Source organism: Nuphar pumila, chromosome 4 (assembly GCF_984573655.1).
Source record: "Nuphar pumila chromosome 4, dmNupPumi1.hap1.1, whole genome shotgun sequence".
Lineage (NCBI taxonomy): Eukaryota > Viridiplantae > Streptophyta > Magnoliopsida > Nymphaeales > Nymphaeaceae > Nuphar > Nuphar pumila.
In genome coordinates this window covers 107,522,582-107,543,823 of record NC_143252.1, presented here as the reverse complement: position 1 = coordinate 107,543,823, position 21,242 = coordinate 107,522,582, and the positions used below count along the sequence as shown (strand labels likewise).

The 21,242-nt window shown below is 41.9% G+C and overlaps 1 protein-coding gene across 4 annotated transcripts; it reads left to right on the top strand.

The window, feature by feature from the left end:
* The first annotated feature begins 10,738 nt into the window (after positions 1-10,738).
* LOC149840465 (ACT domain-containing protein ACR4-like) lies at positions 10,739-14,188 on the top strand. 4 transcript variants are annotated; one of them, XM_090003165.1, is made up of 7 exons: positions 10,739-11,088; positions 11,404-11,449; positions 11,555-11,669; positions 11,806-11,873; positions 12,385-12,990; positions 13,453-13,557; positions 13,658-14,188. In XM_090003165.1, exons 1-7 carry the CDS (start codon positions 11,015-11,017, stop codon positions 14,000-14,002), a joined length of 1,359 nt encoding a protein of 452 aa, XP_089859291.1. In that variant the 5' UTR covers positions 10,739-11,014; the 3' UTR covers positions 14,003-14,188. The 4 variants fall into 4 exon arrangements, with proteins under 4 accessions (XP_089859291.1, XP_089859293.1, XP_089859292.1 ...); XM_090003167.1 differs by having other exon boundaries at positions 11,001-11,088; positions 11,826-11,873; XM_090003166.1 differs by having other exon boundaries at positions 11,043-11,250.
* Positions 14,189-21,242: the final 7,054 nt, after the last annotated feature.

The following is a 21,242-nucleotide window of genomic DNA, read 5'->3' as shown; positions in this document are numbered from 1 at the left end:
ATCAGCAACAACAACGAGCATTATTCCAACAGTTGAGCCGAGTACAGATATTCATTGGTTTACACTTCAGATTAGGGGAAAGGTAGAAGAAGAACGGATGGAGAGAAGATGAAGGTGAACGTAGGTGGATCCTTAACGATTGAGCTAGCTCAACCCTAAGGCCAAATCCTCAATCTTGAGGCCAACTCTCCAAGAGAGTCTCTGCCTTACCTACGGGCTTACAAGAGAGTGCTTCTCACAATATCAAAATAATTCCATAATCCCCAACGTAAGGCTGAAGACCACTATTTATAGCCTCAGCTAAGCCCTGCGCCAGCTGGGTCAACAGTTGGCTTGGAGGTCAACTTTGGTGTCTGGTAAGTCCCCCAATCAGAACATTCCACCTCAGCAAGGCCAGCATCTTCAGTTGACTCACCATTTGCTCACTCGCATCTCCCGTTTGAGTGCTTCATTGCCCTACGTCGCATATGCTGACGCGGCTCGCTTGCTCGCTCACATCATACCTGGCCAGCCGCCATGCACTCGTCTGCACGTCGTGCTCCTACGCTCCTGCATGGCTGCCACTCCTTTGCGTCGCCTTACCCGCCATGCGCACTATGCATTATGCTTCTGCCCATGCGTCACACGCTCCTACCATGACAAGTGCTCCCTGTCGTGCTACACGCGTTGGTGCTCTGCACCATAAGTCCGCCACACTCGTGCGTCCAACACCTGTATCTCATTGCTTGCACAACACGAGCTTACCTGGTTAGTGCTCTGCATGCATACGTGTTAGGCACTCGTAGGAGGGTTCGTATCAATCCACCATGCTTCGCTTATCTTGACCTCAAGACTCCGGCAATGCCTGTGGGTTATGGCCCTCATCTCCACGCTTTATTTTCGGCTGCCCTATGGGCTGAGTTATTGAATGATACTACTACTTAGCTATTAGTAGTTCTGACCCTTTTCTTGTCGTACCTTCAACCTTCTGGGTCAAATATAAAATTTTGTTTCTTGTCATGTATTGGCATTCCTTTCTGCCAATAGTAAATCTTGCTGCAGCAATGAGGATGGCGCTTATGCCATTCAGCCCTTGTAGAAAGTTAAAATTTTCTCTCATTTAGCTGTGTCACCCACCACTGTTGTTTCCCAACGTGAAATGTCTTGATTTTCAGTGGTTTGACCTCGTTAATTGCATAGACCTCCAGCTAGATTTCCATGTGTGTGGGCAATACTTTGCCATGCTTATAAGGCACTGGTTGTCTTGCCAACTGATTATCGCGTTCCAGGTGCATAGTTAATTTGCATCCTTCTTGCCTGACAAGAGTCATTCTGTTTTGGCAACTCGAAGTACTGACAAGGTTTGTAAATTCAGGCCTCGCATATGCATTGCATATGATCCAGCATACATTGTTAGTATCTTGCTTTAGCTGGGTTTGTTCAGCAAACTGGTTTTGGCTAACATTGGCGATTTCATGCTCACCCTGCATACTGTTGCTATATTCAGCTGGTTCAAGTGCAGCCTTGGTGTGATCTGTTGTACGAAGCGTCAAATCCCATTCATCAAGACGCTCTATCATGCGTTGTAGCAAAGACTCTATTTGCGACTCAGGGCTAGACTTTTGACCCTCGTAATTATCTTGGCTATCGCCACACAGTATAATTTTCTCTTCAGTTGTGGTTTGCGTCTCACTCATGCTCATATTAGGTGTGGCACACTTCATGTGCGACACATTGCTATTCTTTTTGTGCAAAGAGAACAGGTAGTCGGATGCATATTCACATTGTTCTGTTGTTGTATAGTCATTTGATTCATCCAGTTGATCATACCATAGTGTCTGGTCCATGTATTCATCATATTGATCATAATATGGATAGCCATATTCTGGCCCATTCGCTTGAGCCTGCGAACTATCGGAGTAATGGAACTTAGTTGTAGATTCAGCATCTTCGAATAAGTCCTCACATGATACTTCATTGCTATAAGTATTCCTCTGAACTTGAACCCTTGCACCATAAGCATAATCAATTGCACCCTGTGTTGGTGTGCACGACGCAATAGCATTTTTTATGCTTGCACCAAACTTTTCCTGAGCTTGGGCACTATACCCTTGCTTGCCCCGTTGATAACTATCTTGCTCAATTTGATCCTCTTCACAAGTCCTGGTTGCATATTCATATGAATCCTTTGTTGCATATGAATTCACATAATTATGTGATTCATATATTGCATAGTCATCAACATCATCTCTATACTAAGCAGAGTGTTCTTGGTCGTAAAAGTTTTCATTAGTACTACTATGTAATTGAGTTCTCTTTGAGGTTGCCAAACCCGCGCTATACGTATAATTGTTTGCTCTGGTTGCCGAACATGCATGGCATGCATGATTATGCACTCTGTCATGAATTTTTGCTCTATAGTTGTCGCTTGACACATTGAACTGAACCTTCTCCGTGTGGTAGTTGTTTTGGAACTGCAAACTCGCAACATATATGTAATCATCACCTCCCTGGCAGGATTTGCGCATGGCAACATCTATGTTTGGTGCACGAACTGTATTACTCCTTATGACAGATTGCATAAGTGAGTTGTAGCCAAAATTGTCCAAGCCTTGCCCCTTGTGTGGCAATTTGTTGTACAAGAGTACATCTTGTGAAAACTCCCTCCCGCAGTCAGCTTGTGAATGCTGATGGTGCAATGGTTGCAGATATGTCTTAACTTGACGATAGTAGGCCTTGTGTGTTGCAGCATAACTATGCTGCTGCGAAGGTTGCCACTTACCTTGCTGTTGTCGAACTTCTGTGTGAGGGTTGCAGTAATGACTCATGTTCAGACTTTCCTTCGTTGTTGAAGGCTAATTTCTGGAATTGTCCATGCACCAGAGGTGTTCCTATGTTGATAGTCGCAGATGCATAGCTCACGTTGTTGGTGACTTGTTTGTGGAAAACAGCATGGCATATGAGGTGTTACAGCAAACACAGTTTTGTTGTAGCAAATGTTATGGAGAAATGTGCACTCCACTTTGTGCGATGATGAACACTTTTTATAGATTAGCTCATTGCTCAATCGAATCTCACGATGCAATTGCTAATAGCATACACACTGTAGTTGGCAGTTGATGTGCACACAAATTTGCAGCGAGTAGGCATACAGTTTAATCACGTCAGTTGCACGCGACAGAGTGCTTTAACCCAATGCGCACTGGCATTTTGCTGTTAGGAAGCTTGCAGATGTTAACCCGACTTGGTTGATAGACACAGTTCACTCTAGCTCTTCAGCTTGCACATTCAGCAAACTGTGTATAATGACAACAATGACTGTAATTGTAATTCACTAAATTTGAATTGATGAAAGCCCGATGCACTTAGTTGTATTCAAGGAGACAGTGAACTGAGCGATTGCTCAGATTTACTAGATTCGTCAAGCATTCAGCTTCACCAGTTGCATAGAATCGCTTGGAATTCAGTGTGATTCCACTCGGACTGAGTCCTAAATTAACCGTAGAGGTGCAAAACTAAAATAATGATCGACTGTAACTATTATACCAGATTTAAAACAGCAAGCGTGAATATACTTAGTTGTAGCTTCAGAATTGATGATCTAGAGTGTTTGAAACTCTAAATTCATCGAAAGCTTTGTCTTGTGTCCGTCGTGGTGTCTATCAGGCTAGAGGTATAAATGCGTTGAGGTCGGCGGCAGCATGTTGCCAATGTGGCGGTTGAAGGTATGATAGCTGCTATCGATTGTGATGCCCGATCGCACACAAGAAGGCGTTGTTGTAATTGTTGATGTGTGTTACAATGCACACAAGATGATATGCAACACAGGACCGTGCGCACATTGGAGACACTTCGGTAGCCCTTGGCCACAGCTACAGTCAATTGACTCTATAATTTGCAGTATGTAGCCTGTAATGTTGTCGAACTCACAGTTGTGGTTCGCTGAATAGCGTGCAATCATCAGCCAAACACTGAAGCAGGTTATATGTTCCCCCCGAACAGGGCAGTTAGCTACATCTCATGTTCGGGAGTCCCAAAGAGCACCATGTATGTAAGCATGTGCGTCTCGTATCCCCATGTTTGTCAACATTAATTAGCGTTGGAGTTTGATGTGATTACAAAGACTTAAGTACCCTCTCCTCCATTGGTGCCAAAAAAAATGACAATTCTTGAAAAGGAGTGGTTGTAAAGACTTAAGTGCCCAGAAGATGATTATTTAAGGCCCAGTCTCTGCACTGCAGGATTATCTGAGAAAGAAATCTCTCCTGGAGGAGGCCATGAACATCAACCCTCTCACTCTCTCTCTCCCTTCTATTTCTGCTTCTCTGCACATCCAACAGAAGATCTTATATTGCTCCATCAAGCACCGACTGACCTGCACATTGACTGTTGTGGAGCCTGATTCAGAGTTTTTACCCTTACAGGAGGAGGGTTTGGGGGCTCATCCCAGCGTGGGTAGCATCATTCAACTAAATGAGTTGTAGATCCTGATTCAGAGTTTTTACCCTTATAGGAGAGAGGCCTGAGGAGTCCTCCCAACGTGGGTAGCATCATTCAACTTGAAGAGTTGTGGAGTCTGATTTAAAGTTTTTACCCTTACAGAAAAGGGGGGTCTGAGGGCTCCTCCCAACGTGGGTAGCATCATTCAACTTGAAGAGTTGTGGAGTCTAATTCAGAGTTTTTACCCTTACAGAAGGGGGGTCTGAGGGCTCCTCCCAGCGTGGGTAGCATCATTCAACTTGATGAGTTGTGGAGTTTGATTCAGAGTTTTTACCCTTATAGGAGGAGGGTTTGGGGGCTCCTCCCAACGTGGATAGCATCGTTCAACTTGATTCGTTATGGAACCTGATTCAGAGTTTTTTCCCTTACAGGAAAAGGGTTTGGGGGCTCCTCCCAGCGTGGGTAGCATCGTTCAACTTGATTCATTGTGGAGCCTGTTTTAGAGTTTTTACCCTTACAAGAGGGGGGGTCCGGGGGCTCCCCCCCCGGCACGGGTCCCGGGTGTCGTGGTCAAAAAATGCACAGGGTGTCGTGGTGAGAAAGACATATGTTTGATCCAAGCAAGGTTGGAAGAAATCAATGGAAAATCTAACAAGGAGCATGCTAGAATCAAGATGTGGATGTCAAGCGAGAATGGTGTTGTGCAACTCAAATAACACAAAATAATAAGGGTCTGGTTTTTAGTAAAATAGAGAATGAAATGACCATAGAAATTGCTTAAAATTTACAAGAATAAACTAGACTCAATAACGAGACACCAGTTTTTACGGATTTTTACAAATCGTTGTAGGAAAGCCCGATAACACTACAAATCGATGTTGGAAGGCCCAAAAAAAATTTGGTCCGGAGGGCGCTGCCTCCAGAGCCGGGGGGGAGCCCCCGGACCTCCCTCCTGTAAGGGCAAAAACTCTAAATCAGGCTCCACAACGAATCAAGTTGAACGATGCTACCCACGCTGGGAGGAGCCCCCAAACCCTTCTCCTGTAAGAGCAAAAACTCTGAATCAGACTCCACAACTCTTCAAGTTGAACGATGCTACAGTCAGTGTGCAGGTCAGTCGGTGTTTGATGGAGCAATATAGGATCGTCTGTTGGATGTGCACAGAAGTAGAGAGAGAAGGGAGAGAGAGTGAGAGGGTTGATGTTCATGGCCTTTTCCAGGGAGAACTCTTTGCCTCCCTTGATTTCTTCTCTAGAGAGAGAGAGAGGGTTTTACAGTGTTTTACGGAGAAAGAAGAAGAAGACTTTGAAGAGTCAACATCATCCTCGACTTTCTGGATTGAGGACATGTTTGTCCTTTTTTTGAACGGAAAAAGAAGAAGAATACTTTGAAGAGTCAACATCATCCTCGACTTTCTGGATGGAGGACATGTTTGTCCTTTTTTTGAACTGTTTGTTTTTTCTTTTTTGAATGAAGGGCATTTTTGCCATTTTCTCAAACCATCACTTTATAAGAAGAATAGCAAGAAAGGGTACTTAAGTCTTTGCAACAACACCAGAGTCCGATGCAAAGTTATGTCAACATACACGGAAATACGAGCCCCATGTGCTTGTATACGTGGTGCTCATTCAAAGCCCCGAACACAGACGTGGGATTCAGTGAATCATTGGGGGGAACATACACCACCCTCTCGCCAAACATAGATGCGTCCTCAACACGACCTTGAGCAGCTTGATCGTAAAAAAACATGTATGTACACCGCAAACCGCTCTGCTGTAATCTATTTAAGCTGGAACACAAAACTTGAATAATCCGGTCGGCAATCCTTGCGCTTCAAGGACATTCCAAACTTTAAATTCACTTTCGGAAGCCAATCCAGCTTTGATTTTTACGTATGAGTACTCGATTTTATAGTGATCGAACCAAGGAATCAGAATCTGTAATTATAATTATCATGAGAGTTCTCAACTAACCATAATAAAATTCGAAACAAAAAAGGCGTTGAAATATTTTGCTAGAACTTGTTGTAGTTTGATCAACGATCTACGAACAAATTCCAACTCAATCCACGCCAGAGCTTCAATTTGATCGCATGAGCCGCTGATACCAATTGATACGGTCTCTCTAGGACTGAGCCCAAAATCTATGCCACTTAATTCTTCAAATGCATTTCATCGAACAGGTAATGTGCAGTTTCAACATGTCTTAACTAGTTGAGATCATTTGCAGAGCTTTGTAAAATAGAAGACTGAATTAGCACAGTAAGTCTTATTTAATCGCTTGAGCTGACATTGCCGATCGTTGATCAAGCTTAAGCCGCTGATTGCATTAGAGTCCTTTGATCATTGCTCATGTCGTGAATTATCGAAGCTGATAAATGTTGCTATCACTACAAGAAAATCATGGATTAGTGACGGACACTATCAATCGCTAATCCATCGCTAAACTATTTAGCGACAGATTGGTGATGGATAACATCCATCACAAATTTTTGGTCGCTAATTAGTGACAGAACATATCTGTCGCTACTTTCGTCGCTAATTTGCGACAGATTAGCGACGAACATGATCTGTTGTGAGTCTGTTGCTAAATAAGTATAGATTTAGTTTTGTGACGGATATTATTCGTCGCTAATTCATCGCTAAATTTAAAAAAAAATTGCTCCCTGTCGAGCGGTATTTCAGCAGCAATAGGCTAGACTTGTATTGCACCACATAGGCGTTGCACAGGGTCTTAGACCCAAGCGGCCCGGCCCACCACTGGGGGGGCTCTGCACAGAATCGGTGCGCTCTCCAATGCCCTCTTGACCTGGTTCCCCGCTTGTCCGGTCTGGCCCGCCACTGCAAAGAAAAGAAAAAACTGTATCTCATTCATAATGAAAATATGCAAAGAAAACCAAGGAAACACAAGCTCTGCTTAACTTACCCGATCAAAAAACACTCAAAAGCGAAGCTGCATTCTGATAAAAAAGAAATTGAGGATCTTAGGAAGACGAAATAGAGTGAGATCAAGCTTTTCTGGAAAAGGAGACCACGACAACGAGGATGATGATGATGATGATATAGCTGGATGTCACAATAGAAAAGGAGCTAGCATGTGAAGCGCAGTTGCGGATCATCCGTTATTCTGACAAGAGTTCTCTCATTCGGCGGACCTTGGTGACCTCAGATTCTGGTCGTCACCTGCGAGGCTTCTCTGGGAAGCTAGACGATCTGAAAGAGAAGAACGTTGTCCGACGCTTTAATCGAACAACTTTTAGGTCAGTTTAAATTTTGCACGGGGAGAGAGGAAAAATTGTGTGCCCTAGATGAGTCGGTTTAAATCGAAAAGTAGCGTCGGATTAGCAACAGAATTTTTTTGTTGCTAATCTGTCGTTAATTAGGGACAGATTAGAGATGAAAAAATTCACTCGCTAATTAACGATAGATTAGCGATGAAATAATTCCCTCGCTAATTCTATCACCAATTAGCATTTTTCTTGTAATGTTTGGCGATGAAAAAATATCGTTGTTAATCCATTGCGACTTAGTAACGGATTAGCGACGGAAAGTTTTTTGTCGCAAAGTTGTGACGGAGTTTGAGACATAATTTTTCTGCCACAAATCTATCGTTAATTAGCGATGAATTCGCAATGGAATTTTTTTCGTCGCTAATTTCACAAATATTTTGAATGTTAGCGATGGAGAGTTTTCTCTCGCTAATCCATCACAATTTTGTGATAGAAAAAATTTGTCGTAAATTTTCGTTGCTAATTAGCATTTTTCTTGTAGTATTGCATCACATTTTGATATGAAAGATATGGGTGAGGTTGCTTATGTTCTTGGCATTGAGATCCGTCGAGACATAGCAAAAGGTTTTTTAGGCCTCTCCTAGAGATACTATATAGATAAAGTGTTAAAGTGATATGGAATGGAGAATTGTTCTCCTGGTTCAACACCCATATCAAAAGGTGACAAGCTGAGCCTAAAGGATTGTCCACAGGACAATATTGACAAAGCACAAATGAGTGCTTATCCATATGCATCAGTTGTTGGCAACTTGCAGTACGCGCAGACATGTTCTCGACCAGATATTTCTTTTACAGTAGGGGTGCTTGACAAATTTCAGTCTAACCCAGGTATACCCCATTGGAAGGTTGCCAAGAAAGTCTTACAGTACTTACAAGGGACAAAAGACTATATGTTGACGTATCATAAAGTTGATCACCTCGAGGTCATTGGCTACTCAGATGCGGACTTAGGAGGATGCCTTGATAGTAGAAAGTCTACTACTAGGTATGTCTTCTTACTTGCTGGGGGTGCGATCTCTTGGGGAAGTGAGAAGCAGACAACCACTGCTGCCCACACCATGAAAGCAGAATTCATAGCATTGTACAAGACTACATCGCAAGCTATATGGTTAAAGAACTTTATATCATAGTTAAAGGTGGTTGATTCCATTGAAAATCCATTGAAGGTCTATTGTAATAATGAAGTTGTGGTGTCCTTTTTGAACAAAAAAAGTACTATGTCATGTAAACATATGAAATTGAAGTATTTTATTGTTAAAGAAAGGATGGAGAATAATTTAGTTATATTGTTAATATTGATACCAAAGAGATGATCGTTGATCCTCTTACTAAAAGGCTAGCACTGGGATTATATCCCGATCATGTAATGAAGATGGCCTTGTTAAACTCTTTTTGACATATGCATATAAATAAAGTGATCACTTTCAGTTCTTGATTCTCATTTTTTTTTTGTTAATCTCATAAGGATTAGAGATTTAACTAAGGACCTATAGAATAGAATAAAAAGGTCATTTTATTCATCAAGTTATTCCCATAAGGTTTTCTGGTTAAAGAGTTTATCATCAAATCAAGTCGGAGAATGTTGGATTAACCACCACTAAAGTAGTGGTGGTTATCCACAATGTGGATACATCCCCACATACGAAGTGATCCTTCCGATAAATCAGCACGGGATCAGGAGGAATGGTTACGCAAATTGTTCCCACCCTGTGCCCTATAAATCAGAGGGTGTCATGAGCTACCCTCAATCAAAGAAAAAGTGTGTGTGTGTGCAATCTAAAGAGAGAAGAGGTCTACTCATCGACTGCCTAAGGGAGTCTGCGCTCGTGGTGGCTGTAGCTCGATTGAGCAGAAAATCTCTCCTTTGCCTAATTGATCACCAACCTCTGCTCAGCGTTTTTTCTCTGCTCCAGCGACTGATTTTCGGCAAGCGCAGTACCCATGGCGGCCTCAGGTACGCAATACTCCCCCTGTGTTTTACTATTTTACATAACGGTTTCTCTGGTTTTGCCCTGTCACAGGGAAGGTGATCCCGAACGACCCCAACATGCAAGTTTGGTGAGAGAAGAGATTATCCAACTTAAAAGAGCCTGATATTATCGCTTCCCGAACACAATACTCGGGGTTTAACTTTTGAGAATCATTTTGAGAAATATATTCATCAGGGCAAGGATTAGAACCATCCATGAATCCTTGCAAATCATGAGACGAGAAGAGAAATAAACTGCGACTCCAATAACATGCACTTAATGGGCAACAAATAATTAAGAGAGCTCGAAAACAACATGGATGAAGAAACAGAAGACAAACCGGCGAAAGAACTTATCTCAGAAGTTGAAGAAGTCATTAGAACCAAGCATCGACTTCTAGAGCTGTCCAAGATTTTGCTCTGATACCATAAAAGAATCGATTGTTGCATGATAATGAAAAATACTCAATCACACGAAGGCAAAAAAGTAACGTGGTTCTGTTCAAAGACCTATGTCCTCGACAACGCATTCTTAACGCTGAGAAGAGTATAAAACTCCATTATATAACACGTTACAAACTTTACCTCTTTTTTGAGGAGTCTTGGATACAAGAAACCTTATCATTATCAACCTTATTATTATCAACAAGAGTTTGTTTCCTAATGAGAAACTTGTCTTCAGAAGAGTCCTTGCTGAGAGGAATGAGTCCTGATGGGACTTGCTCGGGTTGGACGACGCTAAGCCCATAAGCCCATTTGGCGAGTCTTAACAAAGCACGTAACAGGATCATCTTCATTATTTCTTGGTGGTTCATTAGTCTGAATGCTCCTGTTATTGATTATCTCCTTTAATCACCTGCTCAAATGGAAAGTGGATTGGAATGACTTGGCAATGTGGTCTGAATCAAGAGTTGGAGACATAAAATATTAAAAAAGTAAAGATAAGATCAGCATTGTGTTTTGCACGTCACACACAATTCTACATGATATGGCTTCACGACTCCCTTCCATGTAAGGGGAAGACATGGCCTTATATGACTTGGAAACTTGACCTAAATAGAGAGGCAAAAAGTGAGACAACCCCTCAAAGGCAAGAGGGGAAATAGGGGGAAAGAAGGCAACACCTTTCCAAAACTACTCGCACCCATAAATGCGAGCCAATGGCCAGGGTGGGGCCTGATAAAGGGCCGACTCACGCCCACATTTTGCAGGCGCGGAAGGGGGACCACGCCCTACCCCAAGACAAGGCCTATGTGAAGGGAAGCGGAGCCGTCAGGGGAGTACCTCTCTCTCTCTCTCTCTCTCTCTCTCTCTCTCTCTCTCTCTCTCTGTGAGTGATGGATGCCTCATGGATGGCTCTGGATTTAGACGACGAGTATGAGAAGCTTGTCATCCGAATGAACCCACCAAGGTGAGGCCTATCTTCCCCTGCTACATGATTTTAGCACTGTGGAAACCAAAATTCCGGCCGTATTTCTACTGCCCACTTGAATTCTTGGTGTTTAATTGCGCTTTTGCGAGATGGGTATCGATTCATTTGTGGGAACATGGAGTCTTTTGTGAAAAAATGGAGGTTTGGTGCTTTTCTTTGTTGGCTTTTCAGGGTGGTGGTTTCCATTTTATAATTTCTCTCCTTTTCTAGTTTTTATGTTTTTGGGTGGTAAGATTTTGTGCCAAGATCTTTAGTGTTTACTCGGTTTGGTTTTTGTATTTTGGGGTGTTACAGGGTTACTGTTGATAACAGTTCATGTGAGAATGCAACTGTGGTGAAGGTATGGAAGTTTCAACTTACCCTGTTTTTTGTTTTTGAGAAGTTATGGTTTGTCTGGGGGAGATTGGTTTGTACTTAAGGGTGTTAGTTTTGGTGAAATGTGCAGGTTGAGAGCGCTAATAAGCATGGGAGCTTGCTTGAGGTTGTGCAAGTATTGGCAGATTTTAACCTCACAATACACAGGGCTTACATTTCCTCTGATGGAGAGTGGTTCATGGATGGTAATTCTTTGACTTTGGCACTCTTGGTGAAGAAAAAAAAAAGTCTGTCTAATTTCTATTTTTTATAAAATGGAAGGAAAACAGTAACTTTGTAGATGGTGCATGGTTAATTATGCTTTTCCCCTTTCTTTCTCAGTGTTTTATGTTACCAACCAGGAGGGCAACAAGGTCATGGATGGAGAAGTCATCAACAGAATTAAGCAGGTTAATTTTTGTAGTCCCCCTGGTTTAGAGAAAATAGTTTACCGTGCTTTGCCTATTCATTTTTGGTGATGTTATTGCAACTCATATAATTTTCCTTTTTACTAGTTTTGGAGGAGACAAGTGTATATAAAAATTTGGGGTAATTTAGTGTTATACTGTAAATCTCTACTGTTAAATAGGATTTCAAGCCTTTTTCATTTTTTATCGGATGTTGGTATGATATTAAGTACCATCTTAGCTATAGACTTTTCTCGCTTCTGTTAGGGCAATTACTGATAAAAATAATGCTACTTGGTTCCCATTTGTTTCTTTAAGGGAAATTCATCAAGCTTGACTAAATTTGAGCAACAGTTTTAATACATGCATTTGTGGATGTTCTGCATTTATTGGTGTCTGGTAGAGATCTACTCCTTTTTTTCTTGTTTTGTTTGGTGCAACAGCTTCCTAAATCTTCTTTAATTAAGAAAACTGATGGTCTCTGTTTCCGTTGGCTCTGTCTTCTTGGTTTCAGTCGTTGGGAACTTGGAAATGCACTGTCCCATCTTTGAGAAGGTCTGTTGGTGTACAGGCTGCTGCAAAACATACATCCATAGAGTTAACAGGACGGGACCGGCCAGGGCTGCTTTCTGAGGTTTTTGCAGTCCTTGCAGACCTCAAATGCAATGTGGTATCTGCAGAAGTTTGGACCCATAACTCAAGAATGGCATCCCTGGTTTACATAACTGATGAATCGAATGGGTTTCCAATAGACGAACCCGAGCGGCTAGCTAAGATCAAGGAGATGCTGAGGAATGTCCTCAGGGGTGACCAAGATAAACGCAGTGCCAAAACAGCAGTCTCAATAGGCATGACTCACACAGATAGGCGACTCCACCAGATGATGTACGCTGACCGTGACTATGAACTCAACTGCATTACCGATACGCTGGACGATGACAATGAGCGGAGCCGGCCCCTGGTGACTCTTGAGAATTTCTTGGACAGGGGATACTCAGTTGTGAGCTTGCAGTGTAAGGATCGGCCCAAGCTGCTTTTCGATGCTGTTTGCACTCTAACCGACATGCAGTACGTTGTCTTCCATGCAACTGTGATCGCCAAGGGGTCAGAAGCTTTTCAGGTATCCACCCATTTTCTTGCTAGAATCATCCCCTGCATCTGCAATCAAGCCGTTTAACCTGCATTTTCATATGCGATAATACTCATGGCCTAGCAGTATTTGTGAAATAAAAGCCAATTCATTGGGAACTCCGTTCCAAAGATTTTAGCCAACAAACAAACCTTGGCCCAAATGATGATCTCATTTTTAACCAATGAACTATCTTTTCATAATTCTGCCATTGGGGAAAGTTATTTCAGCAGTAGGCATATGTAACATGGCCATGTCTACTTGTTGTTTGGTTGATATTGAATCTCAATGGGTTGAGATTGAAATTGTTATTTGAATTTGTACTTTGGACTTATCCCATGTATGATGATGTATGAAGAAACTTTATGTTTCATTTGACTTTGTTGGGATCTTATGTTCTTTGTTGGAAGTTATCAAACACTTCGAAACATTCTCTGAATTAATGCAACTCAGGAATACTACATTAGGCATATGGATGGGTGCACAGTGAATTCTGAAGCAGAGCGGCTACGACTGATCCGGTGCTTAGAAGCAGCCATTCAAAGACGAAGCTCTGAGGTATATATACATGGCTTTGTTAGAGCAGGTGCATCTGGCATAACCTGGGAATTGGGATAATTGAAACATGGTGTCTTTGATCTTGATCCTACATGCACAGGGACTGAGACTTGAACTCTGTGGCGATGATCGGGTCGGACTGCTATCGGATGTAACGCGAATTTTCAGAGAGAACGGCCTCTCAGTTACTCAAGCTGAGGTTACGACGCGCGGCTCACAGGCGGTGAACGTGTTCTACGTCAAGGACGCCTCCAGGAACCCTGTGAGGAGCCAAACCATTGAAGCTGTCCGCAATGAAATAGGCGACACCATACTCCAAGTGAAAGACAGTGCTCACTCAAAATCCCCACCACAGGAGGGTGGAAGGTTTTCTCTGGGCAATCTCTTCAAATCAAGATCAGAAAGATTTCTCTACAATTTGGGCCTCATAAAATCATACTCTTGAAGCCAAGGCAAAATCTCTCTCTCTCTCTCTCTCTCTCTCTCTCTCTCCACCATGAAGGAATAATGGCCATGAAAATTGTCCCATATCCAAGAATCAATCTCTTGTTGGTCTGCATGGCCATCATTGCCCACATGTAAATTGTGTATATAAAAATTCAATGATACCATCATCCATGGATTCCTCCCTTTTTTTTGTATTATTGCCATCTAATATAAGAGAATCATGCACACACTAAAAGCATCCTAAGATTGCCATTGTCATTTGAGTCTCCCTACCTATGATTCAAAGGTCAATGATTTCCAAGTTTCATGGGTTGCCCATCAATGGTCTTTCATTCTTTTTCCCTTATTCCAAACTGCAAAGCAAGGAACCTCAACCTAAATAGCTCTTGGTTGGTTTGACTTTTTTTATATTTACACTGGGAAACCGTCCCAAGATTAGAGGCTTAGTCGCTCTTTTGCCTGCCGTACGTAAACAATCACTGTCCTAGCTGCATAAAACTGCATGGGCTTACCCCTAGCCCTTAGGGAATCGACACCCTTTGGCTTGCGAAGGAGTGATGCCCGTGAGATTTGAACCTACACAGAGCCCCATCCCACTACGCTAAACTAAAATGTTGGTGTGGACATCCCATCCAAGTTCGAACCCAACTCAGTCCGGCATGGGTGCTAGGTGGTTTGGAGATGATCCAACTTGGGCTCATCTTGAAGTAGCTTGTCTAAAGAAATGTTAGAATCGGTTTCAGAATCGAATACGTGAAAGCCGAATCGGTCAGAATCTAGAAGCAAATCATTTTAAGTCAGTCTGCTAAACAAATAATTTTTTAACTTGAAAATAAAAAAGACAAGTTGTGGGTAAAGAACCTCTAGTATATATATATATTCATGGTGGGATGAGTAATGGAACCTGAATCAGCCCTTGATTGGTTCCATTCATTTCGATTTTGATTACACTGGTCCAAAGCTCCAAGTCATCATTCAACCTAATGCACGTACACACCTATGTCACAGGAATACTCCAACTTGCCCCGTGTCGTGTCCCCCCCCCCCAATGATTCAAATAGAAATTTGCATAAGATGGTGTATCCCTGTTCCTTAGCCATGTCCTTGTGACATAACTACATGACCTAACTGAGACAGGGTTCACGACTAAAGAGACATGTGACGTGTCTTAGTTTAATCATCGTCATCGTCATCATCATCAATGTGGTGATGATTGGTTACCGAGGTGATATCCCATGCGGTAAGTGAGATCCTGTGCCAAGCTGAAGGCTCAGGTTCGAATCCCTCTGGCACATGGGGGCTTAAGAGATATCTGGTAGGGATCTGCCTAACCTAGCTTGCCTTTCAAAAAAAAATTTTGTAGTGATGATGAGGTGAGCGGGGTCCTTGAAGGCCCAACTGTCACATGGGGCGGCTGTTGTTCTGGTAGAGTTCCACCAAACACCAGCTTGCCTTTTAAAAAAAAAAATGAAGGGATTAGTAGTTTTAAAAAGAAGTTTTTTTTTTTTTTTTTGTTAAAATGATTAAAGATTGGTCCGTGTGAGCGTCGGAGGAGACGCACGTGTGGGTGGTGGTGGCGACGTCAGGATCCCGATGGAGATTCTTTGCGTGACAGCTCAGAAGGGAGGGGACGTCCCAGTTGTCGAGTTGTCACGGCGCACCGTCAGGAGTGATGACTCGTGGTGGCCACTGATGCCACGCGTCGTCCATTCAGCGTCCACGATGGCGACGGTTCGTTGCATCGCGCGCGAACACAACCCTTCGCCCACTCCACGAGTTCACGTGTTGGGCCTTCCGGAGAACCCAACGGTCAGCAGCGTCTTCATAGAGAGCTACTTTTTATTAGATATAGGGTTATTATTTTGGCGTCTTTGATGACACCAAATTATATGAAATTAAAAATTATATGTTTTGTTTTTTTAATTAAATCTTATGAATATAATTAATAATGTTTGTTTTTAGTGAAAAAATGAGTTTTGAATCATGTGATGATGACACTGGCAGGCAGGTTTTTAAGGGCTTCAACGTCCCCCAACACAAGGTGACAATGGACTAACCCTCCTGCCAAACAAGCAGAGCCCTGTTGGTACAAAGAGAAACCAACGTGTTTTAGTTAGAGAGAGAGAGAGAGAACTTTTTTGTGGACTAAAAGATCTGGTAGTGGTAGAAAACCAGAGATAGATAAGAGAGTTGGTTAGTGAAAGTGGAAGGTAAGGTACCAACACTTGTCTGGTAGGAGCAACTAGTGTAAGTCACCTTGTGTTTATGACTTTGCAAGTTCAAACCCTATGGTATAGGCTGCTGCATCACTGGTAGGGGTCTGCCTAACACTCGCTTGCCTTTTAAAAAAAAAATGTGAAAAGTAAGTCAGATTTGAAACTCCTTTTGGTTGAAGATGGGGATTGGACAGAAACGACCTTAGGCCTAGGGTTTTGACTAGGTTTGGGGTATCGTGTTTGACTTTGGTCTGGTTTTCTTCTTGTGTTTTTGGCCTTTTTGGTGTATTGACTTGAATTGAAATAGCTTAAAATTAATTTTTAATGTTATTTTAACGGCTTTAACATGTATCAGGTTCTTATTGACACATAATATCGTTTAATTGTTTTTTGGCCGATTCAAAACGGTTCACTTGAGAATCGGTGTCAGACCTGAATTAAAATAGCTTAAAACTAATTTTTTATATTATTTTAATGACTTTAACATGTATCACATTGACACGTAATATTTTTTAATTATTTTTTAACCGATTCAGAGTGATTCACTTGAAAATCGGTATTGGCCAATTCACCTGAATCGTTAGCCAAACGATACAGGTCCGATTCAGATACTGACAGCATCGCTCTCTCCAACTCTATCAGATCGTACGGTGAGGATTCTCCCAGTTTCATTGATGGATGGGGCTAATAAATACCCGTAGTTGATTGGTTGATGGGATTCGGTTCATTGGTGGGCCAGGAGTAATGGCAGGCAGCCCACTGCAATACGCGGTGGGGACGTCAATATTGTCGGCTCGGGTCAAGGAGACGGGTAGACCCGAGTTGGGTTTTGTGAACCGGTTGTATCTTTTCATCACGTACCGCAAAAGCTAGGTGCAAGTCAGATGGATTAAAGATGGCAGCCAAGACTTCAATTGAGGTCGGATGTAATTCGATAACTCAGATCAGTAGCCAAATTTGGATCCAATTAATAATGGGTTCTGGATTCCGTATTAAGTTTTGCATCCGAGTTTAAATCCTACAAAATCTGAATTTGATTATGTGTAAATATCCCATTTTAAACTAATCGGATCCACCCCAAAGGGGTTATGTGTAGTGCGATGGGGCCAAGGATGCTAGACATAAGGTCTAAGTTCAGATCCCATGGGCATCACCCCTTGCGCAAGCCAGTCTGGCAACTCTCTGGGAGCATGGGATAGGCCCATAGAGTTTTACACTGTCAAGACAGTGGTCCTAAGTATGGCCGGCAGCACCAGCGCAATTAGGTCTCTGATCATTAGGGATGGCAGTGGATCGGGGAAAGCAGGCCCCGCCCCACTTCGCCCCATTTGGACCGGGGATGAAGGGCATGAAATGGAGATGGAGGCGGGAATGAAGGTTAAAATGCATCCCTGTGCGGGGATGGACTTACGCTTTCCCCTGCCCTGCCCCGCCCCATCCCCGTCTCGATCTGCCTTGCCCTGCCCCGCCCCATCCCCAATCCTTCTAAGGGATGACAATAGACCGAGGGAAAACGGGGCCCTGCCCTGGCTCACCCCAGTTTGGACCGGGGATGGAGGCGGGGGTGGAGGTTAAAATCCATCCCCATGCGGGGATGGAGGTTCGGATTTTGAGATGGGGCGGGGGTGGAGACCTTGTCCCCTGCCCCGGTCCATTGCCATCCCTAGTGATCATGAGGGTGGTTTCTTGGTGTAAATATGAAAAAACAACTAGTCAGATCCATATTCGTTTGTTTTTTCATCAAACTTCAAATTCGATTATGTAAGATCTGATTAGGTCGGATTTGGCAATTGCTAAATGTCACCCATTTACATTCCTAATTGAGCTCTATGGCTACAGATATCGCCGGTAGTCTTTATTTTGATAAATTTTAGACAAAATCATGATAAAGTTCAACATATAAGAGACTCTTGTTAGAAATAAGGATGTCAACCGTTTGGATTTGGATAGGAGGTGCCCAATACCACATCCGACTAATCAGGTGTTTGCCAAACCGATTCGAATTCAGTTTCGGATTTCGACGGTGAAAATCTAATACCGTATCTGGTTTTTTACATGTAATACATCGAATTTGGATATTTGACAGACTCAGTAGCAAAAAAATCAAAACCATATCTGCATCATATTATAATAGGATATTGTTTCAGCTTACCAAATCTGACTAAATGAATTCGGATTATGTCAGATATGGGATTAAATCAGACCCATTGACACTCTTAATTAAAAAGGTTGGATAGAGAGAGAGAAACAAAGACGGTTGTCTGTTGGTGGTGGGCCCGGTGGCTAAAACAACACCCCCACAATATTTATATGGGGGAGATGAGTGTGAGTGTAGGAACTCTGTAACAAATATCGTGAGATTTCTGAAAATCTCACAATAATATCATAAGAAATTGCCTGAAAGTTTAAAACAGCAATTTCTCGCGAGATTTTCAAAATATCGTGAGATTTATGAAAAAAACATAAATACGGCGATTTAAACAAGATATTTATGCTTTAAACAGCTATTTATCGTGAAATAACCATGTAATTTTATTTTAAAATAATTTTTATTAATATTTTCTTATAAAAATATTTTTTATATTTTTTATTGCCAAGATTTTCCCGAAAAATGTGAGATTTATAAAAAAAAAATTCAAGATTTTGACTGAAAAAACGTTTGTGACTATGTGTGGGAATTGAGAGGTTGGGCATTAATGACCCAAAGGTAAGAGCCTAAGAGATTTAGGGTAAGGATCTGGGTACATGTAGACCAAGGGAAACACAAACCAAAGGGCGGCTCCCAGCCAGTTGTCTATGCCGGACAACATCTGTACCGTCAGATTATGACTTTTTGCGGATTATGTAATAAAGTTTTAAGTTTTGAGTAGATGTAATTTTCCATCAATTGGTGGGATGGGGGCGTAGACCGTTTGACAAACAGTCTAGGTTCAAATCTCATGGGTGTCACCCCTGCGTAAGCCTAAGCTTGGTGATTCTATGGGATTGAGGGGTGAGCCAGCATGGCTAGGTCTATGTGCCTGGGGGCAGCTTCTCCGAGTAAAAACAAATAATCAATTAGTGCAAAGTAGCATGGATCATAGCATAGTTTTTTGGATCCTGCTTTGAAGCTCCCCTACATCACTACCACATTTTGATAATCTCAACTTTCCTGATTTTTCACTTTATAGTGCCATTAGGATTGCATTCCAACTAAGAGCACTATTTAAAGGTTAATTTTTTTAAGTATAAAACGGTTTATTGAGGTCTCACTCTTTTCTAATCTTAGATAGGTGATTAACTCAACTTGCTAAATGGGTTTGTCCAATGATTTCCAAGTCACACAACACTAACATTTTTTTTATAGACATGATTAGACATGCTTGATAAAAAGACATTTCTTGAGTGTCAACATTACAAATGCTTTATTTCTCCCAACTTTGATATCATGCCAAAAATATGTTTTTTTAGGACCAAAATTAGGTATTTTGCATGCTAATGAAACTATACTCACCTTATAGGACTTCATATGGTCATGTTGAAATGGCCGAGGGCTGATGTCTCTTGAGCCCACTCCATTTTCATAGCTTGTTTTTTTTGTTCTGGCCAGGCTGGGGGTCGATCTCGCGTCGTCGTCGTAGGCCTCTCGCCTTTCTACATTAATAAAATTAATTTTACCTTTTCTCAAAAAATAAATCTAGAGAAGTTGATACAAACAACCATTAGTTTCCCATATTGAATGACCCTTACCAGTTTGTATACCAACTTTATAAATCGACTGCTCCATTGAAAATCAACTTGTTTAGATAAGGGGAGCAACCTTGGAAAGGGTTACTTTCATATTCACTAAGGTGGATGATCTGTACCATGGTGTTAAAATAGGTTTGCTAGGTGAATCGGTTTCTTAAAAAAAAAACTAAAAATTCAAATCAAATCGAGCTGAGTTGATCAACTTTTTACCATGAGAAGATGTGTGCCATTAAAAAATAAAAATGTTACAATTTTTTAAACCCATTAAAAATATTAAAAAAGAAGAATTAAATCGGCCATGAATTGGCCCCCTTTTGAATCACCTTTCGGCCAATTCGATCTGAATCGGCCTATTAAAGCCGATTTAAACATTGGCATGGACAATACATTACATCAGATCACAGGCAACCCTTAGATTAACTCTCTCAAATGGGACTGCCACGGCTCAAACATCGCTTTGTTGGGGACGACTTGTGAATGTCAAATTGACAGGATGTCACAAGTTCGAAATCCACGGGTGGCTTCCCTTGCCGCAAGGTCGAAGCTAAGGTGGGGTTTTCAGGCAATGTGCGGTCAGGGTTCCCTTTGGATTATCAAAAAAAAAAAAAATCACGTCAATGTGATGCTTTAAACCTGTATTGAATAAACTTTTCAATACCGTATCATATCAGAGACACCTATGATGATGCCTTTTGGATGCTGTTCATCCATAAGATAATGAAAATCCAAAACACCACCAATTTTCCTTGTTTCTCAGCTGTTCATTTTTTGTGCTTTAGATACCATTAGCGCTCTCAAAACTTTTTTGGGACCCGTCTGAGAGGTAAGCTATCCAACCAAATGGTGTTTGGGTTGCGGTTCATCACATGGATCAACGGCATCCAAGGCACCTTTTGACGGGAGGGGACTCGGAACTGATCTATCACAAACTTTTTCACAGGAAATCCACATAATTGTCTATGATTTTGTCGGCAGCCAAGTTTGAAAAGTAAGTCATAACAACTGTCTGCTGGCACATATAAAGCATGACAGACTTATCTCTCTATACACTCTTCAGTGTCTATCGGTTTTCAATTTACTGCAGGTAAGTATGCACACGAGCCGAGCTTGAGCTGTTCCAACTTGGCTCGTTTCAAAATGCATATGTTCAAGCTAGTCGGTTCCGAGCTCGAGTCTAGCCAAGCTGAGCTTTAGCTGAATAAGAAAAACGTATCTTCAATTTTGAAGAGGTGGGATTGGAACTCCAACCTCTTCAAAATGTGTACAAATGCCAACTTTTATTATTATGACGAA